Genomic DNA, 13,389 nt, shown 5'->3' on the forward strand with positions numbered 1-13,389 from the left:
TAGAAAAATCCAAGACGTTAGGAAAACACTGATCTCCCGGGTAGAGCACTGTGCTCAGGATGAAAGGCCTGGATTCTCACCTAGTTTTGCCGAGGACCAGCGGTGTGGTCTTAAGCAAATCCAATAACTTCTCTGAGGCTCAATCTCTGTCTATAAAATGGAGAAGTTAAACTAGTAAGATCTTTTTTTACCTTGAAATTCTATAAATGTTTCTAACTCCATTTTCTTCTTACATGACCTTTTCAGCAGCACTTTATCCTGTAAAGATCTGTGGTCATCACCAACCTCAGAGCCCTCGCCTCTAGAGTATATTACCCTGAAATACTTGGGTTTCAACACTGTGGATCTGGAACACTTCAAGATCTGGATTGTTTAAAATTTTAGTGGGGTATACCCCTGCTTCAGCTGAACATTATTTTGAAACCAACAAACATGTCCAGCAAACACACACATTTAAATGACGTTACATTTGTGTGGGCTGAATGGCAGTGTTTTCCCTCCTCAGCGGCAGCTTTACTGCTGCGCCATCCAGACCTGTGTGCAGAGCTACCATGTTGTGCAGTCCAGAGGTGCTGCTTAAGCTGTATTCCGCATGGGGGTCATCTACAAGGTAGCCCTGCTTAATTATGAAGCATCCGCAGTCTCTAGCTCCCGGTGTATGAAGGTGTATAGAAGGCACCCAAAAGAAGCTTGGCCAAGCACGGTGGTTCATGCCTATAATCCCAGCACTTTGGGAGGCTGAGGCAGGCGGATCACTTGAGTCTAAGACTAGCCTGGTCAACATGGTGAAAACCTGTCTCTACTTTAAAAAAAAAAAATTAGCCAGACGTCGTGGTGACCTCCTGTAATCTCAGCTACTTGGGAGGCTGAGACAGGAGTATTGCCTGAACCCAGGAGGCGGAGGTTGCATGACTCAAGAACGCGCCACTGCACTCCAGCCTGAGTGACAGAGCAGGACTGTTTATCTAAAAAATAAATAAATAAAAGACAGTCTATAAAGACACCCAAAAGAGCAGAAGCTCAACTTTCTCAATCAGGAGAATATTCTACTAAATGGATTTAAAAGTTCTTTGGGCCTTACGGGATTAGAGGAAGAAGGTTTTTTCCCTAAAAGCAGTGTTTCAATAACATGAGAAATATAATAATTGCAGCACTTCTCATTCTCCAAAGTCACCCTTCCTTAAACTGTGACTAATGAGATGGTATCAGAATCAAGCATACAGGTGGCCAAAAATCTCCCAGGTTTTTTTTTTTTTTTTTGAGACGGAGTTTCGCTCTTGTTACCCAGGCTGGAGTGCAATGGCGTGATCTCGGCTCACCGCAAGCTCCGCCTCCTGGGTTCAGGCAATTCTCCTGCCTCAGCCTCCCGAGTAGCTGGGACTACAGGCACACGCCACCATACCCAGCTAATTTTTTGTATTTTTAGTAGAGACGGGGTTTCACCATGTTGACCAGGATGGTCTCGATCTCTTGACCTCGTGATCCACCCACCACGGCCTCCCAAAGTGTAATCTCCCAGGTTTTATTCGTAATACCTGAGATCTTTTCGTAACTATTCCAGGTATATGCTGGAAGGACAAGAGCCGCAGCTTCTAGTTATTATAGATTCTTGAAAATAACACTGGCTCATGCTTAAAGTTTTGGTTTGGATTTAGTTGCCTCCCTGGGCTAAAAGGCAGATTATTTATGGCAGCGGTATTGATCAGACCAAAATGAAATTTGATGTGAAACGGGGCCGGAGGAATGCAAACTTCGTGGGAGGTGGAGGTGGAATTTATTACACCTTAAAGGAGACGGCTGGCCCCTAATCCTCAGTGGAGCCCATTTGGCCTCTCTTAGGCAAACTAGCTTTTTTATAATCACACAACCCAGGAGTTACTAAAAGAATGTGTGCCCACTGAGCTTTTAGCTCTAAAAATGTGGCTTTTTTTTTTTTTTTTGAGTCGATGTCTTGCTCTGTCACGCAGGTTGGAGTGCAGTGGTGTGATTTCGGCTCACTGCAGTCTCCTCCTCCCAGGTTCAAGCGATTCTCCTGCCTCAGCCTCCCAATTAGCTGGGACTACAGACACAGGGTACCACACCCAGCTAATTTTTTGTATTTTTAGTAGAGATGGTGTTTCACCGTGTTAGCTAGGATGGTCTCGATTTCCTGACCTCGTGATCCACCCACCTCGGCCTCCCAAAGTGCTGGGATTATAGGCATGAACCACTGTACCTGGCTGGCTTCCTTTTAAAGGAGATCTCAAACCTGGCCTGATAGAAGGAAGCCTGGCCTTGATACAGTTGCTGTCCCCATGGGGTACAGCTGGGGAAGGGGTGTTCGGGTTGGTAAACATACCAATTTTGCACGAATCTGAACACTTCAAAATAAGCTTAATATGGAAACCACATTTTGAACCTCTCATTACCCTCTAGAGCTGCTGTGAAGAATAAATGAAATTAAACCCACTACCTGCTTAGAAGAGGCCTTGACACATAATAGGGGCTCGGTAAATGCTTGTTGAATAAATAATGTAATTGTCCCACAGAGTTCATCTATTTAATATTCTTACTAGGTGGCTGGAGGAGCAGATAAGGAAGCTATAAACCCAGGAAGATACATATCAGGCAGGTATTACACTAGGACCACAAGATACAGGCTAGCTAGGTAGAGACTGGGCATTTTATGGTCTCTAAAAAGGGAAGCAAAATCGACTAAATTCCATACTTCAACAAACACAGACTCCTAATAGGAGTGGAATTTTCCTAGCCAGGCTCCCATAGGACGTAGGAGAAATTTTCCACATAGGGAAGGCCTTGATGGCAGGGTCCATCATGCTTCTCCTTCCCCATCCTGGGCTTGCCTCTGCAGATCGGATTCCAGATTCGCACTCGTGTGCAGGACCTGGGCCATGGCTGTATCTTCCTGGTGCAGAAGGCAGGGGCCTTCCAGGTCTGCCCCACGGACAGCTACACCAAGAAGGAGCTCATCGAGTGCGCCCGCGCCGTCACGGAGAAGGTAAGGAGCAGCACTGGGGTCAGAGCCACAGGAAGTTGCGCTGGCTTTCAGTGATCTGCTGTAATCAGGGACAGAAGCAGGAAACTAACCCAGCTGACTCAGCTGTCTCACCCCGATCTTCCCCACTGCCCAAGTTCTTTCAAGAGTGCGGCTCATCAGGGAGTTGGGGTGCTCCTAGGCCCAGAGAATTTGATGACTTAAAGGGACTGTCCCTTGAAGGTTGGGCCCTGGCACTCCCCCTTCTTGTAGGGCTGTCCCGAGGGCAGATTGTATTAAAGTCCCCATCAGCAGCCAGGAGCGCCTGGTCCGGGGAGGCCTGGAGCCGGAGCCCTTTCCTGCAACCCCTTTTGACACCGTCTTCCTTCTCAAGGGGGCTCCTAAACGCTGAGGGCTGAGTCAGGAGGAATGAAAAGCCCTTTGGTGTGACCTCTTTAATTTACAGATGAGTCAGTGAAGTCGGGCAGTATTAGGCCACATGGGGCAATGGTGTACCTTTGAGAGGAAGCAGAGACTTGCACTAGGTTTTCTGACTCTAAAGACAGTTGTTTGTAGATAAATTCCCATGCGGCAGTGAACAGGGCTGTAAGATCTCAGCAAAGTGCTTCACCTTTCCACGCTGATTTCCTCATCTGTAAAATGAAGGTAAAATATATAATATCCGACTCATAGAACTGCAGAGATTTAATATGGCGATAGGTGTAAAAGCGCCTGGTACAGTGCCAGCCACAGCCAAGCATTTAATCTGGCTACTGTCTTCTGGAAACTTTCCTCCGAACCTCTCTTCCCCCAGGCACTTTCTCCCAGTTAACCACGCCCTACTCTGAATGGTTCCACATTCCCAAGTAGCTCTTTTGTTCTCCCCCAGTATCAAGTCTTTGGCTTTGCTTTTCATCTGGGAATCATTTTTCAGGTCACTGTTTTGAGGCTGCCTGAGGTACAGGATAAAGCATCAGGCCTGGTGGCTTTTCCCCTTCCCTCCACTCCGGTTCATAGCACATAGAGCTCTGTCCTGTTTAGAAACCTAGCAACAGACTTGAGGGGCGGGCAGGGGGAACCCTCAAGTGGAAGCTGCTGCCACAGAGGCTTCTCTGTCCGTGGCCCTCCCCGAGGCCAAGCCACAGTCTGGCCTTCTCCGGTAAGCCACCAGGATGTCCAGCCTCCTGGGACTCCACAGACGAAATAAATCTCTCAGCTGGAGGAAGGCATTTGCCTTCCTTTCAAAGCCCTTTCTTGTTATTGAAGTTGTTCTTGCCAAGTTCCCCCATAAATGGCCCTGTAGCAGGAGCACCAGGGAAGGAGGAGAGGGGTCCAAGCTGCACAAGTGTTTGCCAGAAGACCGTGGCCAAGCAGCATGGTCTTCCTGAGCTGGCCTTGGCCCTGCTACCTCTCCCAGCTGTGGGTCCTGGATTTAGGACAGCTGGAGGGATCACCAAAGGGGAGGAGGTGACTGGTTCTTAGCAGCTGGCCTTTGGAATGTTTCTTGCTGCGCATCCTGGCCTCTATGGTTTGTGTCTTGTTATACGCCTCGATGGTGTGTATAGTGCCCCCACACACAGTCATGACTTACCTGCCTTTGTGTCCTCAGCCCCTGCAGGGTAGCAGATACTCAGTAAACACCTGCTGGCTTGCACACCTTTCTCAGAGGGTGAGATGCTATCTCTGGACTCTCTTTCTTCACCGGGGCTAAGAATGTCTCTCTCACACACATACACACCCCTGAAGGCTTCCAGCAATACTTGTCTCGGCCTTTGTCACCCATCCTCTGAGGGGCTTTCTGGAACCTGGATACCTAATTTCCAGGCCAGATCTATGCCAGTGTGACTTGTCTTTTCCTGGTAAGGCCTGGTAGCACTTAAAGTCAGGCAGATGAAGAAGAGAAACACTTCCATGTGAGCTGGTCATGGAATGTGGTAGGTGCCCAGGAAATGGTCCCTGTGCCTTTCCTGCCAGACTGTGTCCACAGCCTCTGCTGAGATCTAAGCAGCACAGGGTAAAGAGTATCTCATACTCTGTGCCTCTTGCTGACACAATGACTCCCCTGCCCTGGTCAACATGTTTTGAGAAACATGTACACAGTGTTGTCAGATTCTTCTCTGGGTCAGTCATAGTTAAGGGTGGTGGGTGTGTGTGCACAGACATTAATACAAGGTATCCTGGCCTCAGAGAGCCTCCAGCCACTGACACATGCTATTTACACATGCAGTGGCCCTCCTCAGGGCAAGAACAGTGTGCTGTGGAATCCCGGGAGGCAGAGCTCTCTCTGCAAGAGGACAGCAGGTAGGGGGTGTCCAGGGCTCAGCTGTTTTGAGCTCCGTGAGGCACAGGATGATGCATCTGTGCTTGGTGGCTTTTCCTTCTTCCTTCACTTTGGCATCTTGCAGGGCAGGTATTTCAGTGGCTGGGGGTGAGAGAGAGAGGCATTGCAGGCAGAGCGCAGACCCAGGGTGCAGAGGTGGGAGTGTTGTCAAAGTCAGAAGCTGGTGGGTGTGGTGAGAGCCAGGTGAAGCAGACATGTGACCAGAAAGGGAGCTCAGCCAGGGGAGACTGGGAAGCAGGGTGTTAGTGTGGTCGGGTTCATGTCACAGGAAAATACCTTGAGGCAGTGAAGGTGTACGTGGCAGGTGAGGGGTGACAGCACAGGGTTTCTGACATGGAAGATACCGGAGTGAACTTGCTGGACCCTTGGGGCACTGCAGTGATGGATTGGGGGTGGGCGACAGCTCGAAGGGTTAGAAGCGGAGAGGTCACATGCACAGATCCCCTCTAGACTCCAGCCCTTCTGAGCGCCATGCTGGAGAATTTCTGTCCCAGCGAGGGAGGGATGAGTGTTAGCAGTGGTCTGTTCCTACTGAAAACCTACTCAAGGGGGTGTAATCGCCACACCTTTCACAGGAGCCTAATCCTTCATCCATTGCGTGGTTTCAGAAACATAGTAGCAATTGAATAAATAGCAGCATCTGCCCTCTGCTGAGCGCTTACTGCATGCCAAATGCCTTGCCAGACACTTTACAGATTTTTTTTTCCTACTTAATCTTCTCAACTACCTCGTTAGGCCAGAAATAATGGCCCCGTTTTACAGATGAGGAAACTGAGGTTTGGAGAGGTAAAGAAGGTCATGTGGCCTGTAAATGGCAAAGCTGGTTTTCGGACTGAGGCTGTTGACTTCGGACGTGTCTTGTTAACCCCATCAGCTCCTAGGAGAGAGTTCAGTATTTTCAGAATCTGCTTTTAGGTCCTGTCCTCTCCATTTCCCAGCGCCCCCCACATTCCCTTTCTGCCTACAGGTCTCCTTGGTGCTCTGGGCTCTCCAGGCTGGGAACAAGGGAACCCAAGCATGCATCACAGCCGCCACTGCTGTGTCAGGGATCATCGCTGACCTGGACACCACCATTATGTTTGCAACAGCGGGGACACTGAATGCAGAGAACAGTGAGACATTTGCAGACCACAGGTACGTGGGGGTCCTGGACGTGGAGAGATTCAGGCGGGCCTGCCCCTGAAACTCATGGTCGACTTGGAGACGCCACCTGGGAGCCAGAAATGTGGTTATCTGTTTTGATTTCAACAAGATGCACAAGCAGGGCAAGTGAACCATGTAATCAGAATAAGCCCCTTTTGCCAACCGTAAACACAGCGTCATGTTCGAGCTTTGCCTCTGACAGCCTTAAATCCACCTTCTCCAGCAAAGGATGTCTCTAAGACCTGCCACCTTCTGAGCCAGAGAGCTGTTCCTTGAACTGCTGGCCAACTGTAGCAGGATTGGGAGTGGCTGGGGCAGGCATATTTCACTTAAGGCCTGTTTTGGGAAATGGGGCTCAAACCCTCTGTCTCTGCTGAGCTTGCACCGACCCTCGCTATCTGCTGCTCTGTCTATCTTCAGGGACTCTGAAACCTCACCACATGTTTTACACCCTTCGTCCCCCCTGCAAGCTAACGAACGGCAGGTCTAGGGAGGAGGGTCCCAGAGCTCTGCTGTCCCTTCCCAAACCCAGCCTTTGATCCTGGACAAGGTGCTTTAGCCCATGTGTCCTCACAGTCGCTGGAGCTATGAAGTATTCTGAGGGGCTATGGGAGCCACAGAAAAGAAGCTGACCTTTCATTGGATGATAGGGCTTGGGAAGGGAGCCAGATTGGTGGACCTGATTCTGTCACTAAAGTTATCACATCGGTGGGCTATGAGTGAATACCGGGTGACTTTCTTCTCCCCCCAGCCCCCGGTTTTGCATTTGTGCAAGATGAGAGTCCCTTGGTAAGGGGACGTATAACACAGGACTTCTCTTCCTCAAAGCCCTTTAACCAAAGCCCCCTGTGAGGGATTTCTTTTCTTCCTGAAGTAATCAAGCTTTGCCCTCTGTCTCTCCCCCTCTCCCCTGCCCTCCTGGCTCTCCCAGGGAGAACATTCTGAAGACAGCCAAGGCCTTGGTGGAAGACACGAAACTGCTTGTGTCAGGAGCTGCGTCCACTCCTGACAAGCTGGCCCAGGCGGCCCAGTCCTCGGCAGCCACCATCACCCAGCTCGCAGAGGTGGTCAAGCTGGGGGCCGCCAGCCTGGGCTCCAACGACCCCGAGACCCAGGTACCAGCAGGGCCTGGGGAGTGTGTCCTCCTTGCGTTCCCATGAACACCGCACACCAGGCCTCAGAAGAGGCCTGAGGCAGAACAGGAACTTTTGAAGTAGAGAATGTGTGTGTGAGTGTGCCCAGTCAGTAGGAGGCAGTCATCCAAGCAATATGGGGGCACAGACTCTGGTGGCAGCCACGGGGATGGAGACCAGCTGAGGGATTTGAGAGGAGTCCAGAGGGAAGGCTTGGCCTGGCCTGGTGAAGGCTGGAGCAAGGGAGCCTGAGGGAGCGGGAGGAGTCAAAGGGGGCTCCTTGTGCAGCCGGAGCAGGACAGGGGAGCTCCCTGAAGGGAGAGCTGGTGTGGGCAGGGAGATGGGAGGTGATGGACGTGCCAGAGCCACATGCTGGTAGAACTAGTGAGTGCACGTGAGCCTGCCCAGGCACAGGGCTGTAGCCATGAAGATAGCGACTGCAGCCACACAAGAGGAAAAGCCAGGGCGTCAGGGCAGAGCCCGGAGGAATCCAGCATTTAGAACCACGTTACCGTGCAAGTGGCGGAGGAGACTGAGACGCAGCAGCAGCTGCAGGGAGAAGAGCGTGGGTGTCATGTTGCCAGGATGCAGTGCTTCCACCCGTCAGAGACAGAGTCAAGAAAGAGGGAAGTCTGGGAACTGGTTATTGGCCGGTTTCAATAACCATCGAGTGCCATCGAGGACATTGGTGTCCCCAGCTGCATGTGGAGTGGTGGGGCAGCAGACCGATGGGGGTGAGAAAATGAACTCAGCACCTGTAGATGGCCCAGGTGCGAACTTGGGTTTTCAAGGAAGAGTGAGGACTGGAAGGCTAGGGAAGGACTGTGCTTCTGTGACCGCTGCTTCTGATATTTGCAATTCCATTGAGATTACCTGTCTGTCCCTTGGTCTCCCTTCCCAGACCATTGCTCTCAGGGACAGTCACCACAGTCTGTCCATCTTTGAAACCCGCACACCCAGCAGAGCTCCTGGCACATATGGCTACTGGCTACTGAATAAGTATGTGTTCACCTATCATTTAACTAATAGCCAACAAAAGTCATTAATAAATGGATGTCTGTTCCCAGAGTGCAAAACCTAAAAAAAAAAAAGAAACCTCTGTTCTCTCTGTTCCCAGAACTGTCAAATGCCAGGCACTTCAGTTTTCACTGCTTAAACCGTGCTCAGTAAACTAGTCTGCTTGGACGAAACGGGTTAGAAACCCCCTGCCATTCAGTGTCCCCAGGGGCTGCAGTGACTGTGCCGCTTCACTTGAGGTCATCCACTTGTTTCCTCCTGGCATGACCCTAACTCCTGACATCCATGTGTAGCAGAGCTCCCAGAGGAAACAACGCTTATGCTGCCATTTCATCCCTTCTGTTGAATTTCTGATAACACCAGAGTTCACATTGGCTGCCTTTTGGAATTCTAAGGGTTTGCAGAAATCTCTGCCTGTGGTATTGTTTTTACCCCCATGGAGGAAAGGAGAGTTTGACGGCATATCCCAGAAGCTGGAGCCATGCAGCAGAGGCAGACTTGCCTAGCCTGACTCAACTTTAGCAGAAGGGAGGCCAGAGAGGACTGAAGTCATTTAACACAGAGAAATGTGTTCAGTTGCTATAGAATCTTTTATTTTTTTTCTTTAAAAGAAATTTTATTATAATTTCATCATACACAAAAGTAGAATTATAAAATGAATTCCTACATACCACCACTCAGCGTCAATGATTGTCAGCATTCACCTTTCCAGTTCCCTGTTCCCCCCACTTTTCTCCTTCCTTCCTTCCTTCCTTCACTTTTCTTTTCTTTTCTTTTTCTTTTCTTTTCTTTTTTTTTTTTTTTGATAGAGTCTTGCTCTGTTGCCCAGGCTGGAGTGCAGTGATGCAGTCTCAGCTCACTGCAACCTCCACCTCCTGGGTTCAAGCAATTCTCATGCCTCAGCCTCTCAAGTATCTGGGATTGCAGGCACATGCCACCACACCTGGCTAATATTTTTTTATTTTTATTAGAGGCAGGGTTTCACCATGTTGGCCAGGCTGGTCTTGAACTCCGATCTAAGGTGATCAACCCGCCTCGGCCTCCCAGAGTGCTGAGATTATAGGTGTGAGCCACTGTGCCTGGCTTACCCCACTTTTATTTGTATTATTTTATTACGGTAAGAACATTTAATATATCTACCTTCTTACCATATTTTTGGTGTGCAGTATAGTATTATAAACTACAGACACAATGCTGGACGGCAGATTTCTAAGACTTACTCATTTTACATACCTGAAACTTGATATTCATGAGGACCCCCCATTTCTCCCACCATGCCCCTTTCTGCTCTGCTTCTGAGTTTATTTCCACTACCTCCTATAAGTGGAATCAAACAATATTTGTCCTTCTGTGACTGACCTATTTCACTCAGCATAATGTCCTCAAGGTTTATCCATGTAATTGCAAATGGTAGGATCACCTTCTTCTTTTTGGAGAAAATAAAGACTCCATTAAATAATGACAGCCCCATAACTAATAGTCCATGGTATGTATTGACTGCATTTTCTCTATCCATTTGTCTGCTGATGGACGTCCGGTTTGTTTCCACATTTTGGCTGTTGACAGTAGAGCTGCTGTGAGCATGACAGTGCTGATCTCTCACTGAGATCCTAATTTCAGTTCTTTCACTGAATACCCAGAAGAAGGGATTGTTGGGTCTTGTGGTAGGTCATTCTACTTTGTTTTTTAGGAACCTCCGTGCTGTTTTCCATAGTGGCTGCACTATTTTGTATTCCCACCAATAATGTGTAAGAGTTCCAGTTTCTCTACATCCTTGCCAACACTTGTCCTTCCCCACCCCCCTTTAGAGTCCTCTCACTGTGCTTTTGATTTGCATTTCCCTGATGACTAGTGACCTTGAGCTTCTTTTCAGACACCTGTTGGCTATTTGCGTGTCTTTTTTTCCGGAGAAATGTCTCTTCCGGTCCTTTGCCCATTTTTTAATTGGGTTATTTATTTTGGCTATTGTTATTAGGATATTAACTCTCTAATTGTCTAAATATCCTGAAGCACTAACTTCTAATGAGGTCTCCCTAATTAAAAAAAAAAAAAAATCCCTGGCCACGTGCAGTGACTTACGCCTGTAATCCCAGCATTTTGGGAGGCCAAGGTAAACAGATCACGAGGTCAGGAGTTCAAGACCAGCCTGGCCAACATAGTGAAACCCCTTCTCTACTAAAAATACAATCAATCAGCTGGGTGTGGTGGCAGGCACCTGTAATCTCAGCTACTTGGGAGGTTGAGGCAGGAGAATCACTTGAACCCAGGAGGTGGAGGTTGCAGTGAGCAGATATTGCACCACTGCACTCCAGCCTAGGTGACAGAGTGAGACTGCATCTCAAAAAAATCCCTTAAGAAGAATGTCCCCACTGGTCAGTGAGTTGTCAAGTGACTGACAGGGGACAGTGTATCCTGGAGGCTGTGGATATTGGCAGTAGACGCTTGCTTGCTGTGCCTCTGTGTCCTCGTGCTGCTTCTCCTTCCCCACTGAATTTTCAGAATCTGTGTGAGGTTCATATGTGTCACATGTTCGTCATGAACTCCATCACAGCCCCATCCTGCCCTGTGGGTTCAGAAGGTTGGCTGGGCTTTCCTGTCTCCGGTGGGTGAGAAGGCACAGATGGGAATGGGGAGGACTGAAGGGGGCAGGAGGCTGGACAATTGCAGCAGTGCTGTGCTGGTGGCTGTCTGGGCCTCCAGAGTCTTAATCTGTGTTCATGTCTGAGACCCCACTTTATCTTCAAAGCGATTTAATGAGGTAGATGGGGCTGGCACGCTAATTCCACTGGGGATGAGGAGTCGGAGCCACGCCCGCACCATGGCGCAGTGTGGAGTTAAGACCATGGCTCTCATGCTCACCAGACTGAATCCTAACTCTGCGGCTCCTGGCTCTGGTAGTGTGGACATAAGGATTGTGGTTCTCACTCGAAAAGGCAGTGGTGGGGAGGAAATGAGATAATGTGCGTGGAGTGCCTGGCTCAGCACCTGAACGCTGCCCTCAGTAAAGGGAAATTGTTTTTATTAGTATAGAAACAGGAGCTGCTGGACCGGGAACACTTCAGTGCACTACCCAATATTGCATAATTCCCATCTAGGCTGGTACTTTTGACTCTGAATCTGGCAGTTTGAGAAAAGATAGTCTGTGGTCTCTGTGACACTAGAAAAGCAAACACAGATAGTGCATCACATCCAGGTGTATGTGGGAACACACCTGCATCTTCATTCATTCCACTAGTATTTACTGAGTACCTGCTGGGCGCTGCTCCCTGTTCCATGTGTGAAACAATGCAGATGTCCACGCCAGGCCTCCTGGAGCTTGCATTCAAGTTGATGGAGAAGACATGACATATAAGTGAATACATGATAAAATAATCCCACCTACTGATAAGTGCCGTAAATAAAATAGCTTGACAGTTTCAGCAATTGCAGGAGTGGTTCTGTAGCTGAGAGGTCAGGAAAGGCCTCTGAGGACGTGACGTTTGAGCTGAGGCACAAGTGATGGAAGAAGCTGAGTTCCAATTGAACAGTGAGCAAAGGCCCCAAAAAGGAATGAGTTGAGATTTCCCACAGATTAGACAGGTGTACGCAGGTGCCTAGAGCAGAGCACCCTCACAGCCAGAGAGGTGGGCAGGGCTGCTGTGGGGCCTTAAGGGCTCAGGTCAGGTGGGGATTTTTATTCAGTGTTTGGGGTGCTAGTTAGGGGTAAGTGGTGTTGCCCCTCTGGTGTTGGCTTAGCTGCCTTCGTGCTGGCAGAAGCAGTTCATCCGCCAAGTTGCTGGCTAGGAGGCTTTACGTAAGCCTCACATTTACACCTGACTTCTCCCTTTGGCCTCAGCTTCAGCCTCCCCTGGGCAGCTTTTCAAAGTCCTGAGTCCTGCATCAGAATCGCCAAGGGTGGCTTCCCAGGAGGTCTGCCATGCCGCAGACTTCAGACTGTCTTTTTCTCACGCCCTCTGCCCCAGCCTGCCCTCAGGCTGCATGCCTTGGCGAAGCTCGCAGCTGGACATCTTGGCGCCTGCTCACCTGGGCTCTATGCTCTCTTTCAGGTCGTGTTGATCAATGCCATCAAAGACGTGGCCAAGGCCCTCTCCGATCTCATCAGTGCTACCAAGGGAGCTGCCAGCAAGCCAGCCGACGACCCTTCCATGTACCAGCTAAAGGGGGCCGCCAAGGTAGAGTGGGGCTCCAGCTAGGGACAAGCACCTGAGCTCTCTTCTCACTTAAAGGAAGGAGAGGTGTTCTCGCTCATAGCATGCGATCCAGAAGTAAAAGGAGTAGGGGCTGGACCTGAGACACTGCACTATCTGTATCATTCTCTCTTCCTATGCAGGTGATGGTGACCAATGTCACCTCCCTCCTCAAGACTGTAAAGGCAGTGGAGGATGAGGCCACCCGGGGCACCAGGGCACTTGAGGCCACAATTGAATGCATAAAGCAGGAGCTCACGGTAAGGAGCCATCAGTTACCTCCCTTGGGTACCAGAGTCCCACAGCTGACCCCACTGAGGGCTCATGTGAGGTTTTTTATATAATGAGGTTTTACCTAAAACACCTGAACTGAGGATGCCTGCTGGTAACTTTATATAATTGAGACCCCATGTGTCGCTAAGTTTGGCTGGGATTAATTTGTAATTGTAATCAAGTTAATTGAAGTGAATCACTTAGGACTATTCAGGTTTAGTTCCACTAAAATTATAACACAAGATCAAAGCATTGGCCGGCGCAGTGGCGCACGCCTGTGATCCCAGCACTTTGGGAAGACCAGGTGGGTGGATCATGAAG

General features: G+C 49.5%; 1 protein-coding gene across 30 annotated transcripts in view; it reads left to right on the top strand.

The window, feature by feature from the left end:
• Nucleotides 1–13,389, top strand: part of TLN2 (talin 2) — a 482,025-nt gene that overhangs the window by 427,449 nt on the left and 41,187 nt on the right. For all 30 annotated transcript variants that reach the window (XM_035261780.3, XM_078333299.1, XM_078333307.1 and 27 more), the window contains 5 exons: nt 2,852–2,998; nt 6,283–6,449; nt 7,390–7,573; nt 12,655–12,780; nt 12,939–13,055. In XM_035261780.3, coding sequence (XP_035117671.1) covers nt 2,852–2,998; nt 6,283–6,449; nt 7,390–7,573; nt 12,655–12,780; nt 12,939–13,055 — 741 coding nt within the window. The remainder of the gene's footprint in view (nt 1–2,851; nt 2,999–6,282; nt 6,450–7,389; nt 7,574–12,654; nt 12,781–12,938; nt 13,056–13,389) is intronic.

Source organism: Callithrix jacchus, chromosome 8 (assembly GCF_049354715.1).
Source record: "Callithrix jacchus isolate 240 chromosome 8, calJac240_pri, whole genome shotgun sequence".
In the NCBI taxonomy this organism is placed as follows: Eukaryota; Metazoa; Chordata; class Mammalia; order Primates; family Cebidae; genus Callithrix; species Callithrix jacchus.